General features: G+C 37.9%; 1 protein-coding gene across 1 annotated transcript in view; it reads right to left on the minus strand.

The window, feature by feature from the left end:
- The window catches only part of LOC100892044, a 96,718-nt gene that overhangs the window by 41,676 nt on the left and 38,591 nt on the right, over positions 1–16,451 (minus strand). The window contains exons 15-18 of the mRNA XM_031000029.1: positions 15,950–16,102; positions 14,876–15,078; positions 14,034–14,188; positions 12,458–12,511 (exon numbers count right to left, since the gene is read on the minus strand). Coding sequence (XP_030855889.1) covers positions 12,458–12,511; positions 14,034–14,188; positions 14,876–15,078; positions 15,950–16,102 — 565 coding nt within the window. The remainder of the gene's footprint in view (positions 1–12,457; positions 12,512–14,033; positions 14,189–14,875; positions 15,079–15,949; positions 16,103–16,451) is intronic.

A 16,451-nucleotide genomic window follows, 5' to 3' on the forward strand; every position in this document is an offset into this window, starting at 1 on the left:
AGAAAAAAAAGTTAAGAATTTTTTTTTTGGAGACACCCGGACTCGAACCCGGGATCTCAAGGTCGGAAGTCAAGTACGTTACCGATATACCAAAACATTTCCCATAGCGATTACACGTAAACGAAAATGGAATTCTAAAATCCCACTTTGCAAGTAAAATATGAGCATGATCCCGGCATATGATCAAAAAATGAAGTACACATTGGAGATAGCTCATTGTCTCAGCTACAACATACCCGAAGCTCACTGAAAACAAAGTTAAAACAACGGAGATGTTGCTCGCGAAAGACGGAAATGTAGAATGCAGTTTTGAGAAAAAGTCATGTCCCATAGACAATACACGCAAAATGTGAAAAATTGACATGCCTCCTTTAATGGAAAAAATACGCCATGATGCCTTTGTTAAAATGAAAAATTATGTGTAGTATATTTGTAGAGAATTGTCTCAGCTAGAACATATCAAAATTTGAAAGAAAATCAATAAACATTTATCTCTGATACAATCAATTTTCCAAAAATATGCTGACGTCATAATATGCAAATTGAAATTTTGAGTTTGGAGGCCATTATGATGACGTCATGAGTTAATTGAGGGTCAAATGAGACATGAAATGATATCTCAGACTCATAATCTATCTAAATATGAACAAATATTGGAAGTTTTTATCTATTCTGAAGAGTTACAAAGAACTTTGTATAGGCATGTTTTTGCTCATGTATTGTGGATAAAGATAACGCAGGTCCGCGCGCGCTGTCAACTTTGATGGACGCTCATTGCGTTATTAAAAGATGAACAAGTTATCTAATGCTTGGAAAAATGTGCCAAATATGATAATAGAGAAAATACGGCGATTCTATGTTGCGAAATGCTAGTACGCGCAAAAAACGCGCGCGCATGCGCGTGAGCGCGATTTTTTGTCAAAAGTTCCATATGGCCTGAAACGTATGCAAAAAAAAATTGGGATGATTTGGAGCATTTTAATTTTACGCGCGGACGAACACGCATGCACGCATTTGCGCACGTTTACTGATATGAAATTGACCGGACGGATATTGATCTTAATCGTGATAAATATGAATGAGAAATACTTTTCCGTTATGAAGATATGATCATTAGTTGATTTTCACAAAATGGCGCCTGGATGACGTCACGATAATTTTGACTCTCTGGAAAGTCACACAGTTCTAAGTTAGACTAAGATCTATCATTATTGAACGTTTCATGATAATGGCTTTATTCAATCTTGAGATATCCTGCGAACAAATTCGAGGAAGAATAAAAAGAAATAATAATAAAGAAAATCTTGACGAAATCAATAGGTGATACGTAACGAAGTCTATAAAATATCATATAAAAAGAAGCACACTGAAATGTGTAAGTCTCTTAAATAACAGGCAATGACTGTAAGATGTAATAACTTAGAGATACCATATAAAGAGAGACTAAATTTTTGAGATGTTGTTTAGGCGCCTTGGATCAATTCGAGTGGCAGTAATCACGCGGCTTTATGCAACGCGGCCTAGTTTGAGTGAAAGCCACAATCATCCGAAACCCTCTATTGAGAAGACGCCACGCGAAAATCCCGTATAAAAGAGCGTACGGTCCAACGACTTAAGAACAGAATGCGACCTTCTCATATTGCTCTCAACTGATACCAGTTGACCGCCCTCTATAGGCCATGTAATTCTCAAACTATGCAGGGGCCGCGGAGGCGGGTGGCTGGGGCTTTTTTGTTGTTGACTAATCATGAAAAGATAGTTATAAATGAATGGCGCAAAATATGAGCTTTTTGAATGAAAGCGCCGTAAAAAAAAAGTAACAACAACAACAGCAGCAGCCTTCATTTTTTCTTTTATCCTCAAGTGAGGTTTTTATTTCCATAATTTCAATACGTATTTACATTAATAACTCAATGATTGAGTGAAACGAGTGAAAAATAACATAAAAATTAAAGCATATACAACAATTCTACCAGCTTAGTATTATTTTCTTTGATTGCACAATCATGCCTAAACAAATCTTACCAACGACCCAGACTAGATAATCGTTTTAAACGTAACATTTTATCAACAAAGAAAATGGATATTACATTTAAAGTTCAGAAATAAACAATATGAAATAAAACAATAGGAATGATCGAGGTAGGAGATGAATTAAGACAAAAATAATAGAAAAAATCATGGGAGAGAATTCAATAAAACAATCAACTTGAAGTTATATAAAAATGTGAGGAAAAAAAAAGAAAAAAAGTCTATCAAAGGTTTGTCCCCAGGTATATGAAATGAAAAGAATCTAACACAGTTACACGGGTAATAAACAAGTTTAAAATAAGTGGTGAAGTGCGACGTCATCAATAACCTATGTTTTGAATTTCTCAATTTTTCTTTATATCCCGAAAGAGTATCAAAAATAATGTCCTAATATTGATAACAATTGAATATGTGAAGTATTGGCTGAGATATGACCATCTGAATAAATATATTTCTAATAGGAACTCAGTGTTATTTGCTCTGGCTTCTAATGATTTTATCTCGGACATTCGACGTTGCCTTTGCGCCATTATGTTAGTGATTGTGATAGATTTTGAGCGAAAGCATGGTAATTAGATAAGAAAAAAGTATTAAACAGGGAAACAAGACACACAAAATCATATTGCCAGTTGAGGTTGACATAAAAGCAAGCGAAGGAAGAAATAAACGATATGAGTGAGAGGGGTTGGAGAGACAGAAAGTTGGACGAAGTCTGTACTATATTCATCATAATGATATTTGTCTCTCTAATCACCATCCCCCCCCCCCCCCCCCCCCCCCCGCCCCGGCTCTTTTTTTTCTTTCTGTTGTGTTTGTTTATATTAATGTCCGACGTATATTAACACCATCAATATAGCATAATAAACATTTTTTGTCATATCAGTTTGATGCAACAGAGATTTATATTAAAAAGTTTTACTTCTTATAATTATTATTGTACTGTAATATTTTTCTCTCCGTTCATTTTAGCTTCTTCTGAATGTTTATGCTATATTTCTTAATCTCTTGATGAAATATAAACACCAGAAGCTAGTATTTAGTGGATGCAAACAAAACATTGCAGCTGATGGGTTCGAAAATCAAAATCATGAATAGACTTCCTGCTTTTTCACTGCAGATCATAACAAAGCGAATGAAGATGGGCAGACCGTAGTTTAGATAATCCGGCTATTGTTTTCTATCATTAGAATAATCCACCAGCTCCATCTTCTCACGCAAACAGGCCGGTGAATGGACTGTTGTTCACCACAATGGAGTTACTTGGCTGCCGAAAAAACAGCCACCCCATAAAAATAAAGTGCAACACAGAGTTGTCAGACCTTTCCGTGAATCTAGTGTCCGTCCCTTTGGTAGCTGGATAACGCATCACGACTGGAGCAACGTTTATGATGAAAACGATGTTGAGCGTAAGTGTGAACATTTCTATAACGAGCTTAACACTGCCATTAATCTTTATTTCCAATGTAAGACCATCAGACTACATGCGACAGACAAACCGTGGATGACCGTCGGAGTCAAGGGTTTAATAAACCAGCGACAGACGGCATTCCACAATAATTCCTCAAACCAGAACAATCTCCGCAACAAAGTGCAGAGAGAAATCTGTCACGCGAAGGAAGCTTTTTACCGAGATCGTGTCCAACACCTCAAACACGAAAATCCCAGCGCATGGTATCGCTATATCAAGGTCATGTCTTCCAACATGCAACAGGATGTGTCAATCGCACTGGAAGATGTTGACGCGACTGATTCGGTAGCAATCGCCAATGCTATCAACTCCTACTTTGTTAGCATAGCCAAAGACACACCACCCCTTGCAGCAAAGAACATTCCTGCTTATAGACCCTTTCCACTACACTCGATACCTTCTGTCCAACCATGGTCAGTCTACAAGGAACTGTCCAAAACGCACGTTGGAAAAAGTGGCGGTCCAGATGGAATATCCCCACGTTTGATCCGTGAATTCGCCGTTGAACTCAGCTCCCCATTATGCCACATCTTCAATGCCTCCTTTGAGCAAGGCAAAGTTCCAAGTTGTTGGAAGAAATCACTCATTGTTCCAGTTCCAAAGGAAAACCCGCCTACCTTGCACAAGCTGCGACCTATAGCTCTAACAGACTTCTTTGCAAAGCTCCTTGAACTGTTTGCTTACAAATGGCTCATGGCAGATATCTCCCCTGTAATCGACTCTCAGCAATTTGGCAACCGCTCTGGCCTATCAACAAGCCACTACTTATTGAACTTGCTAGAATACTTGCACTCCAATGCTGACAAGTCCGGATCAATCACAACAGTGGTACTTACAGACTTCTCTAAAGCATTTGATTTAGTTGACCACAATGTCGCAATCAATAAGCTGTTCACCATGGGTGCAAGACCATCCCTCATCCCATGGGTATGCAGCTTTCTCACAGAGCGTACCCAACAGGTTCGCTACAAGAACCAACTCTCTAGGAACCTTACCACGTCGGCAGGGGTTCCTCAAGGCACCCGTCTCGGACCGCTCATATTTCTCGCTGTTGTCAACGACGCACTTCAGACGTCAGATTGCCACCGATGGAAGTATGTTGACGATCTCACAGTGGCCGAAACTCGCCGAGTGAACTCCCCATGCAACCTCGACACGACCCTCTCTTCCTTTGAACAGTGGTGTGAGGAATCAAACATGCACCTCAATCCCACCAAATGTCAGGTCATGCAAATCTCCTTCGCGCGTCGCCAACTGCCTCCACCCGAGATAAAGCTTCTTGATCAAATCATACCAGAAAGTCAGCATGTAAAATTGCTTGGCGTGATCGTGAGGAACGATCTTCGTTGGACAGATCATGTCAATAATGTCACATCAAGAGCCGCAAAAAAGCTCTATATCTTGAGGATGCTCAAACGTTTTGCTATGCCTACAACGGACCTCCTCACCGTATTCACCTCATACATCAGGCCGATCCTTGAGTACTGTTGTGTAGTTTGGCACTTCTCCCTAACCCTGCACCAAGAGAACCAATTAGAGCGTATCCAGAAGCGTGCCCTTCGGACCATACTAGCCGGTGGGTACGAGTCTTATCAACGTGCTCTTAGCGCTTGCGACCTGGTATCGCTCAAAGAAAGGAGAGCGGACCTTTGTCGGGTCTTTGCCAACAAGCTGTTCAAGAACTTTCGACATTGGCTACCGGAAAGCCAATCATCAAACAGACAACTAAGACACAGCAACCGATTACGAGAACTAAAGTGTAGGACACAACGCTACAAAAATAGTGCGATCCCACAAATTATCAAACTGCTGAACTCCAAATAGTGAATTGAAGATTAATGTTTAAATGTTGCCTATAAATGTGGAAATCTATTTATTCTTGCCTCAAAATTCTTTTCTTTAAATCAATCATTCTGAAGTGCATTCCCATTACTTTTCAATTACATTTTTAATTTGTTTTATATTATACCAGCTCTGTGTTTGTGGAAATGTATTTACTCTTGCCTCAAAATAACTTTTTACAAATCAATTCCTTCCCACTTATGTGGATGAAATAACTATTTTCAATTACATTTTCAATTTTTTTTATATTACACCAGCTCTGTGTTTGTGTTCCTCTCTCTCTCTCTCTCTCTCTCTCTCTTTGTTCTTCTCTCACTCTCTCTCTATCTCTCTCGCTCCCTCTCTCTCTCCCTCACACTCCCTTCTCTTCTCCCCTTCTCTCTCCAATCCCTCTCCCTCAACATTCCTTTTCTTCTTTCCTTATCTCCCCGCTCCATATTTGCTTTATTTCTGTCTTCCCTTTATGAGTTTAATTGAGGTTCTTGTCTTTGAATTATTGTTAAATAACGAACTGTAAATATGATGTTTTTTTTAAAAATATTTTTTAAATAAAATCTCTGTAAATCATGCATGCAATTCAGCCATTGGCTGCGATATGTTGATGAATAAATACCATACTATATACTATTGTTGTTGTTTTATTAAGGCAAGTCAGTCAGTTTATGACCATTATTGCGGAATAATATGAACAAGTTTGTTTTTAATTCTAATTTACGTATATGCACTCACATAATATGCGTGTATATTATGAATAATATATAAATAATATTTGTTTTTAAGATATATAATTATATATTACATTCCTTGGTCACGCTTTGCTTAAAATAGATTATGATTATATCCATCATACGGACAGAATGAACTGAATGTGTATTTTCATTATATTATATTGCAAGCAAATGGCGGAATAGAAAACAATATGAAAGATGAAGATGGAAAACGACATTGGCAGATATAGACAAAGAGAGACAGAAAAACAGAGAGAGAGATGAGAGAGAAAGAGAAAGAGAGAGAGATGAGAGACAGAGAGAGAGAGATGAGAGAGAGAGAAAGAGAGAGAGAGTGAGAGAAAGTTAGACGCTTCATTTTAATTGTACCACAGTACTATCATTATTAATATCATTTTCATTATTATCTTTGTAATCATTCTAAAAACAACAGGGAAAAAATCTGGAAGTTTGTCTATTTGAGAATAGAAACAATATCTTTCATGCTGGTATGGTGGCCCTGAAAAGGGCCGTATGGTTATGATTTCAGGAAGAAGAAGAAGAACTCTTTTCATTCCTGCACAGTTTTCGACACTTGCCGTTTACTGCATCATGAATGCGGCGGAGATTCATCAGGGCATCGAAGCGAGGAAATGATTTCCTAACTTGCGATCGAATCGCCTTGAACCGATCGATTTTAGAACTACCGGTATATAGAGTGATTATACGAAAAGAGTTATGTCTGAGGCCTATCTACATCTATGTTACGTAAGAGGAACAATGAACTTGGCCAAAGGTAGAGTTCATTGTCATGGTTATAAGCTCGAACAATAGAAGCACGGTGCGGAATGCGGATAGGGAGGCAGACTGCACCCATAATGGGTGGCCAGTGAAACAAAAGAGAGAGTGGAGAGAAAAGAGAGAGAAAGAGAAGAGAGGGAGGAAAAGAGATGAACAGGAGCAAGAGAAATTGTTTTCTTTGGAGAGGGCTTTATACCAAGTTCAAAGAAAAAAATAATATTTAAAACCTTCCGTAAAATGTGTTTTGCCTCTATGAGTTAAATGACAATGGAATAGCATAGTCTCCGAACAAGAATTCATGAATCAACACATTGGCTTTATGGCCAGCACGCAATTGTTTATACTGGTGAGAGAGAAAAAAAACCCACTAGTCTTTATTTCCATTAATTGCTGAAGAATTAAATTTGAATGGGGCTCCCATAACCTGTGTGTCTAGATTGACACCTCCAAGTTACCTCCCCGAAAAAAATCTACTTTTTAAAAATTCATTCGGTTATATATACACAGATAAAACGTAATTGTTTAAAATGCTAACAGTTCATTACAATACATCAGCTTGTTGAATTTTTTAAACAGGTCTTATTACTTGTAAACAACCCTTTTAAACAGTGTTTTTATTGTGCATAATGATCCATTCCAAACATACAAAGTACAGTGCTAATTAGACACGAACTCAAGCTAAGCTAAATAACTTAGTTTAGCCGCAGAGGGAGCTAAACAAGTATGACAAATCTTTCAATGGGTTGAAAATTTTCTGGCTTGAAAAGGACGTCACGGTCTTCGGACACACACAATGCATCTTTACGTGGGCAAAACGTGCATCCAGGATTAACTCAATACGGCTTTGATGCATGCGCTCTCAGGTTAAAAAGATGCAGCTTCTCGCACGTGAGAATTAATCCAAGGCGCCTTAAATGCACTCAAGGAGAAAGTTCTTTAAAGTTGTATTGTTTTAACAAAAAATTGTGAAGTCCTATATAATATTCTAACTTACGTCTGCGGAAGGATGCTTATGTTCTTCTTTGCATCAATACAAACCGTGATTAGAAATTTCTTAGAATTGTGTACTCAAATTATTTTGTCTACGTAATTCATGATGCTGAGGAGGAGGGGGTATTTCTTGATAGGGCTTCAGGTTTACTGAGTACAGACTTGTTCACCCATCAATGGTATTTCCACCTAGTCTGGACTATGTGACCTGGAATTTGTTTCATATGATCTGTGATACTTGACAACCCTTGGGTACCACAGTTTCATGGATTTTGAACAAACACTTTTGAAATTATGCTAAAAATTCAAAATCTTAACCTCAGGTAAAGTTTTTGATGATGATGCCACAACATAGTCTAAGTTTGTTGACCTTGACTTTGTGACCTGAAATTCTACTCACAAGATTGGGGATACTTGATAACCCTTTAGTCCAAGTTTTATTGAATAAGAACTTATACTTTCAAAATTATATTAAAAATTCAAAAACTTAACCTTAGGGTAAGATTTTGATATTGACGCCGCCGCCATTACCGGAAAAGAGGTGCCTATGTCTTGCTTTTGCTATGCAAGCAAGACGAAAATTGTGAAGTTGTATATAATACTGTAAACGCAGAAATATTTGCGATACATTAATTTTCGCGGATTTCACGCTAAAGTTGGTGTCCGCAAATTTTAGAACCTGCAAAAATATAAACATGACCTCTTATGCGTGTTCTGAATGGGCTAAATTTGGTGCAACGTGCATTTAAGAACCAGGGCATATGTTTTCGGGGTCGCTCAGCGCGAAAAATTAATCGCGTGAAAATATCAGCTTTTAAAGTATTCAAATTCTAGGGCCTTTCCACTGTGGAGGGAGGCTTATGTTCTACTTTGCATCGATAAGAAATCGTAATTAGTAGTTTCTTGGTATTGTGTATTCTTAGTATTTTTTCTACATAATTCATGATGCTTATGACGAGGTGGTATTACTTGATAGGGCTTCAAGCTTACAGAGAACAGACTTGTTCACTGTTCACCCATTAATGGTATTTCCACCTAGTCTAACTTACGTCTGTGGAAGGATGCTTATGTTCTTCTTTGCATCAATTAGAAACCGCTATAAGAAATTTCTTAGAATTGTGTATTCTAAGTATTTTTTCTACATAATTCATGATGCTTATGACGAGGTGGTATTTCTTGATAGGGCTTCAAGTTTACAGAGAACAGACTTGTTCACCCATTAATGGTATTTCCACCTAGTCTGGGGTCAACAAATTATGACCTTTTGCACATGGAGACTGACGAGGCTCTCCATTTAATGCAACTCCGAAAGAAAGGTAACTGAGCTGTTTGATTCATAACATAGTTATTTGATTCATAACATATTTATCTGGTGCCAGCTCCACTAAAAGTCAACAAGTATTTAATTGACTCATAGAAATCATTCATAATGCTAATATCTATTTATGGTGTACCATTTTCATATAGCTAAATACAACGCCCCCCCCCCCAAAAAAAAAAAAAAGCACACTGTAATGGGTAAATCTGTTAAATAACAGGCAATGCAAATGACTGTAAGATCTATCATTTAGAGATACCATACAAACAGAGACTACATTATTTGAGATGTTATTTACACTGCACTCAAGGAAAGAGTTCTTTACAGTTTTATTGTTTTAAAGAAGAATTGTGAAGAGAATTCTATAAAATTGACTTACGTCTGTGGAGGGAGGATTAGGTTCTACTTAGCATCAATCAGAAACCGTAAATAGGAATTTCTTATTTGTTATTGTGCACTTAAAGCATTTTGTTCTACTTATTTCATGACGCTGAACACTTATAGGGGGTATTACTTGATAGGGCTACAAGTTTGCTGTGTGCATACTTGTAGACCCATTAATGGTATTTCCACCTACCGGTAGTCTGGTGTTAGCAAATTATGACCGTCTGCACATGAAAACTGATTGATGAGGCGCCCCCTTTAATGCAACTCCGAAAGAAAGGTTGCTGAGCCATTTGAATCATAACATACTTATCTGCTGCCAGCTAGCTTCTCTAAAAGTCAAATAGCATTTAATTGGTAGAAATCACCCATAATGCCCGGCAATATTCATGTAGCTAAATACGACCCCCCTCTCCCCCCCCCCCCCCAAAAAAAAAGCACACTGTAATGTGTAAATCTGTTAAATAACAGGCAATGCAAATGACTGTAAGATGTAATAATTTAGAAATACTGTACAAACACAGACTACATCATTTGAGATGTTATAACACTGCACTCAAGGAGAAAGTTCTTTACAATTTCATTATTTTAAAGAAAAATTGTAATATTATTCTATTAAAGTGAGTGGAGGGAGGCTTACGTTCTTCTTTGCATCAACCAGAAACCATAAATAGTTATTAATCAGTATTGTGTACTCTTATATGTTTTGGGGTCGCTCAGCATGAAAAATTAAAGGTGTGAAAATATCAGCTTTTACAGTATTCAAATTCTAGTGCCTTTCATCTATGGAGCAAGGCTTACGTTCTTCTTTGCATCAATAAGAAACCGTAATTAGTAATTTCTTGGAATTGTGTCCTTGAAGTATTTTTTCTACATAATTCTTGATGTTGATGACGAGAGGGTATTTCTATTGATAGGGCCACAAGTTTGCTGTGTGCATACTTGTACACCCATTAATGGTATTTCCACCTAGTCTGGTGTCAGCAAATTATGACCTTCTGCACATGGAAACTGATTGATGAGGCATTTGACATTTGATTCATAACATATTTATCTGGTGCCAGCTCCTCTAAAATGTCAACAAGCGTTTAATTGGTAGAAATCACTCATAATGCCAATCTTTAATTATGGTGTGCAATTTACATGTAGCTAGATACATTCCCCCCCCCCCCCCCAAAAAAAAAGCACACTGAAATTTGTCAATCTATTCAATAACAGGCAATGCAAATGACTGTAAGACGTGTCATTTAGAGATATCATACAAACCATAATGCCAATCTTTAATTATGGTGTGCCATTTACATGTAGCTAGATACACCCCCCCCCCCCAAAAAAAAAAGCACACTGAAATTTGTCAATCTATTCAATAACAGGCAATGCAAATGACTGTAAGACGTATCATTTAGAGATACCATACAAACCATAATGCCAATCTTTAATTATGGTGTGCCATTTACATGTAGCTAGATACACCCCCCCCCCCCAAAAAAAAAGCACACTGAAATTTGTCAATCTATTCAATAACAGGCAATGCAAATGACTGTAAGACGTATCATTTAGAGATACCATACAAACAGAGACTACATCATTCAGGGGTGATAGTGAGCACTAAAAAAAAATAGGTTTTTTGTTTTCCCCTCAACCATGCCCCCCTTGAGTGAGTAAAAAAAAAAAAAAGAGGATTCGTGGGGAAAAAATGGCATCTAACAACATCCCCCCCTTTTGAGTAAGAAAATTGGGACAAAATTGGGAAAATTAGGGAAAAAATAGGGCAAAATAGTGATAAATAGAAAAAATAAGAGGGAAATCGGGAAAATCAGGATAAAATATGGAAGAACAAAAATTGGTTAAAAAAAAAAAAAAAAAATCTGGATTTTTTTTTTTTTTTTTTTTATAAATCGGGAAGAAGAAAAAAAATCTGGAAAAATTTAAAAAATCGGGAAACCGATTTAAATCGAGTTTTTATCAGGCCTGATCATTTGAGATGTTATTACACTGCACCCAAGGGGAAAGTTCTTTACAGATTCAATGTTTCAAAGAACAATTGTGAAGTTGTATATAATATTCAAATTCTAGTGCTACGTCTGTGCTTACGTCCTACATTGCATCAATCTGAAAACGTAAAAAGTAATTCTTAGAATTCTTTTCTACATAATTCATGAAGCTGATGACGAGGGTTATTGCTTGATAGGGCTACAAGCTTGCAGACTTGACCCATTAATGGTATAATGTACAGGAATAACGATGACAGGGCACTCTAATTACACTCAAATCTGACGGAAAAAATCTTGAGAACATGTGTATATCAATCATTGTCAAAGATCAAATTTTCAAAGAGCATTCACATAAGTTATGTAAACCATGATAGAGCTTGCTGTTTAATAGCGCGGTATAGTGCAATTTATATGAAATTTAAAGGTAAAGACCAGTTATAGTCATGCGATTGCATTGTGAAAGAAACGTTGACGTGGAATCGATCAGAAAAGGTTGATCATATCTAGCATCTGCAAGGTTCTGGAATCATCAAAATGATAAGAAATTTGGCCCATTCTTCGTAAAGTTACAAGCACTATACACAGAAAGATGTGTATGGGACTACCCTATATCTCTCACAGACCATGAGAGAAACAAATTTACCAAATATATGAATTAGTAGGCGGTTTCCTGGCAAATTTTTTATCATCATGTATTAGTCAAAACATATTCTTTCACATGATTGGTAATGAGAGCTTCCATTTCATTTTTTGAAATTGGGGCGTTTCCAATACTGGTCTTTACCTTTAAGGTGAGCTCCATAATTGAATCCATGCATACAACTCAATAACGGCAGTATTGAATTGTCTTTTGAGCATGTGACTCACAAAGAATGTACAAGATAAGGTAGGGAAGAGGGTTTTGTCCCACCGTTAATCTTACCTGTTTCAAAGGTATCATCAGACTGAGGTGAAGATTGGTCTGCTGATGGCAATACTGTAAATATATAAGGACAAAAAATAATAATAAATTCTAATGTACATTTAAGACCGATACAAAATGAATTCTTATCATCAAAGGTATTCTACATAGCAATCATTCGAAGAGGAAACTGTGTGAAATACACAGGAACATTTCATCAAAATTCAGAACCTCTTTGCACAGTTCTGAACAGATTATGATGCAGAAATTGCCAACAGAATTGACTGACAAAGATACAAAACCATTAAAACCATACCAACAGTCTTACATCTACAAAATCAATGAAGAAGGGGAAGGAGCAGGAGAGGAATGATAGGAAGGAAAGAAGAAAGGGATGATGGGAGTCTCCAGAAATTAGATAGATGAATTGAATTTTCTTGAAGTTAACAGTAGATGGACTTCCACCTGCCCTATACTTTTGAAGAAGGTAGGAAAATTTGATCTTTCTCTCTCTCCCTCTCTCTCTCTCTCCCTCTTTCTTTCTCTCCCTCTTTTCCCTCCTTATATATTCTGTATATTTCGCTGTGTCAGTTCCCTCCCCCCTCCCTCTCCCTCTCTCTCTCTCTCCACTGTCTTATCCTGGGAATAAATAAAAACAACAGCTACATCTTGAGTCATTGTGTCTTTCTGGTAGTGCCTGTCATGACATACCCCCCCCCCCTTTACCAGAGTATATTAATACCATGGACCTAATACAAATGGACTTTCGACGGCGAGAGTAGTAAAACTAATGATAGCTACCACCTGTTATTATGTCTTACTTTCCTCTATGTTTTAAGTCTGACCGCAACACTGCGGGCATGTTTTGATAAGCTCCGATAAGGGTCCTTTGGTCCTATGAGATCCACCGGGATTTTACCTCAGATTTTATCTTATTTTATCTTGATGTAGGCCTACTATATGTGTACTTTTTTTTTGAGAATCTAGATAAATATCTGTGTCCGTAAATTTGGGAACTGACATTAACATTGCAAAATATTCAACATTTCCGTCGTCTTGCCCATCGCAATCACAAAATTCTTCCATATTTATATCATCTAATGATAATCCTGCCCCTATAATTACTTTATAAACAACACATGACTCATGAGTACGTAAAATAAGTATTATGGAACAATACACACATCGAAATAAATAATAATTGTTAGTATAAATACAACGCTGAAATCAATAACAATAATATCATCAGGCACAAAGACGAAAACATGTTCGCTACGACCGCATGGCGGAGAGCGCTCATACAATTTAAGACTAGGTTCTCAACGATTTGAAGGAGCAGCGAACAACCCCAAATCGCGAGCCTGCTGTTGCGATTATGTAAGATTGCGCAAGTGATCACATCCAGCTGTCAGATTGTGGTGGGACCACACACTGGGTTTTTCGCATCGGCGCGAAATTCAAACCTAGCGGTGGAACTCATAGGATCAAAGGGACAGCTTCGTCGAAAGTCCATTTGTAGTAGGGTCCATGTTAATACTGAGAGAGTTACCCTGTTTAAATAAAACGAATAAATAAATTGTAATTTTTTTTTTTTTACCTTTGGCATGATCAATAAGGAAGAGGTGGTTCAGGTACCCTATGAGAAGGTCTCCCTTGGCGTTGAGGAACTTTGCGGTAGAGAGGGTCTGGCTCAGTGTGATCTCTGTTAATAAAGCCTTGTTACAGTCCCATATCTTGATGACAGCGTCACCACTAAGAGATAAATACAATCATCGACAAATTATAAAGACATTCAACAATGCCACTGTGGGAGTACAGAATTTTCTCTCTAGCTGGTTATAATTATGAACTTAATTTGTGTTATGTATTTAAAGACACCATAGCAGAGAAAGTGAAGTGTGGAAAGAAATCAACACAGAGAGACCAAATCACAGGGGTCCAGCTGTGGGGCAATTTGCTCTCTTTTTTTTAATTAGAAAAAACACATATATCTACAACCAATAAGCCCCACTCGACTCTACATCTTGTGTCATTATTTTTGTCAGGTAGTGCCTGTCATGACATCCCCCCCCCCCCACTACGACACCACTGTCAAGAGAAGAAAGGAAAGTGAACTTTGATCTTGCTGAATTGACTGCAGACTCTACACAATAAGAACTCTTCTTTCCTTCCCATTTCAGCTTTCCCATTTAATTTACACATCCAAATCTGCTCAAGGGCTAACGTTTGTATAAAGTATATTTGTCAATTAAGCAGGGCATTGCTCCTAGGGGTCCAGGTTAAAAATGGGGGGGGGGGGGCCTGCTTAATTTTTAATTTGAAATTGTGGGATGATGATATTGAGGGAGCGTGTGCTAGCTGTGCCCTTTTCCAGTATCAAGCCCTAAATGCAGACTCCCCCCTTGAGTGGTATTTATAGATGTTTCACCCTTTCCTCACCTGCATGTGACAAAGATGCCCCTTTCTGGGCACGCGTCCATGGCTATGATGGGCCCCGAGTGTTCCCTAGGCCCTGCATTCTGGTCATTACCCATCAAGGAGAGTCCTGTGTGTCTCAGACCAGCGTGAGGGTCATCTCCCACTGACTGGAGGTCATGAACCTTGACCGCTCCGTCAGAATGTCCAGTGAACAACTTCTTACCCTAGATGCAAATAAAACATTTCCAGAGTCTTTAAAGCCTGTCTGCACTAGTTTGGCCAGGGGGGATTAAACCTCCCTACAAGGTCACTGACAGGTGGTTATCTCATCCTGTCAATTAACGTAAGAAAAAGAGGATCATGGTGACCAACAGGCACCGGTTAGGCATTGTTTGCTAATTAGAGGGCGCAAGTAGCTATAAGTAGTGCAGTGGGGCTTTAACTCCTTCTGGGCCACAGAGGCTTAGAATGGTTGTGATTACAAAAGAGAATTTTTAATTTGTATGTATTGTTTCAGTGATAAAACATCTTGTATGGATGTAATGTTAAAGCTCAACAATGATATTTCCTGTGGAACCAAAGACATATTTAATCCAATCACTTTATCAAACACTCACATTCTTGCGTGGGATCTGCCACTCCCTGTACAGAAAGTCACTGTGTTAATCATCTGACAAAACGACTTACCGGTATATCTAAAAAATTTAAATAGATTTAGAATAATGACAGGGCTGAGTGGTTTACTTTACACAAGATGCCTTTAGAGCAAAACCAGGGGGGTGTTTCACAAAGACAAAGATCGCTCTAAGTTGGACTTAACTATGTCAGGCTGTGCATGCCACCAGTTACTCTCACCATTGGTCTCTCAATTATGATCTTTAGATAATATTTTTTCCTTCAATAATGAACTATCCAAAAAGGTAAATTCTGTAGATTTTTTACCACAATTTGTAAGTCCCTTGAGAAACTAATGCCAGTAATGGCTAGAGGAACTAGTGGCATGAAAGGCCTGCCATAGTTAAGTTCAACTTAAAGTCAATCTTAGTCTTTGTGAGACACTCCCCAGCACTGCAAATATAACACACACACACTCACCAATCTTACGTATCCTGTGACATCCGTCGTAACCAGGACTTCATGAGTGAGCTGGAGCTCTGGGACAGACCAGACCTGGAACAGGTCTTCTTCTCTCAGGTGACTCCTAATGACCAGAGTATTATGGTAGTGATCCCTGTGCATCTCAAGAATCTATGGTTAGCGTAAACAAATTTACCAGAATGTAAAAACCCAAACCTGGTTCTGTAATACTAAGAACCCCTTCTGAGATTATGATGATGATCATCATCATTCACAGCATTTGTATGGTGCTATATATCTGTTAAAAAACACATTCAAAGGCGCGAGCTCCTCCAATAAAGTTAGCATTAAAATGTCTGAAGGAAGATGTGACTTTTGAGTGAAGGTTTGAAAGTGTCCAGGTTGTCAATTTTGTCTATATGCCCATGAGTTTGATTGTTCAATGACCTTTTGGACTAAGAAAGGCTACTGTTTTCTTCTTGGATAGCATTTCATGAAACCATCATTCGTGTAAAGTACA

The sequence above is a fragment of the Strongylocentrotus purpuratus genome, unplaced genomic scaffold (genome assembly GCF_000002235.5).
Source record: "Strongylocentrotus purpuratus isolate Spur 01 unplaced genomic scaffold, Spur_5.0 spur5_scaffold_6, whole genome shotgun sequence".
In the NCBI taxonomy this organism is placed as follows: Eukaryota; Metazoa; Echinodermata; class Echinoidea; order Camarodonta; family Strongylocentrotidae; genus Strongylocentrotus; species Strongylocentrotus purpuratus.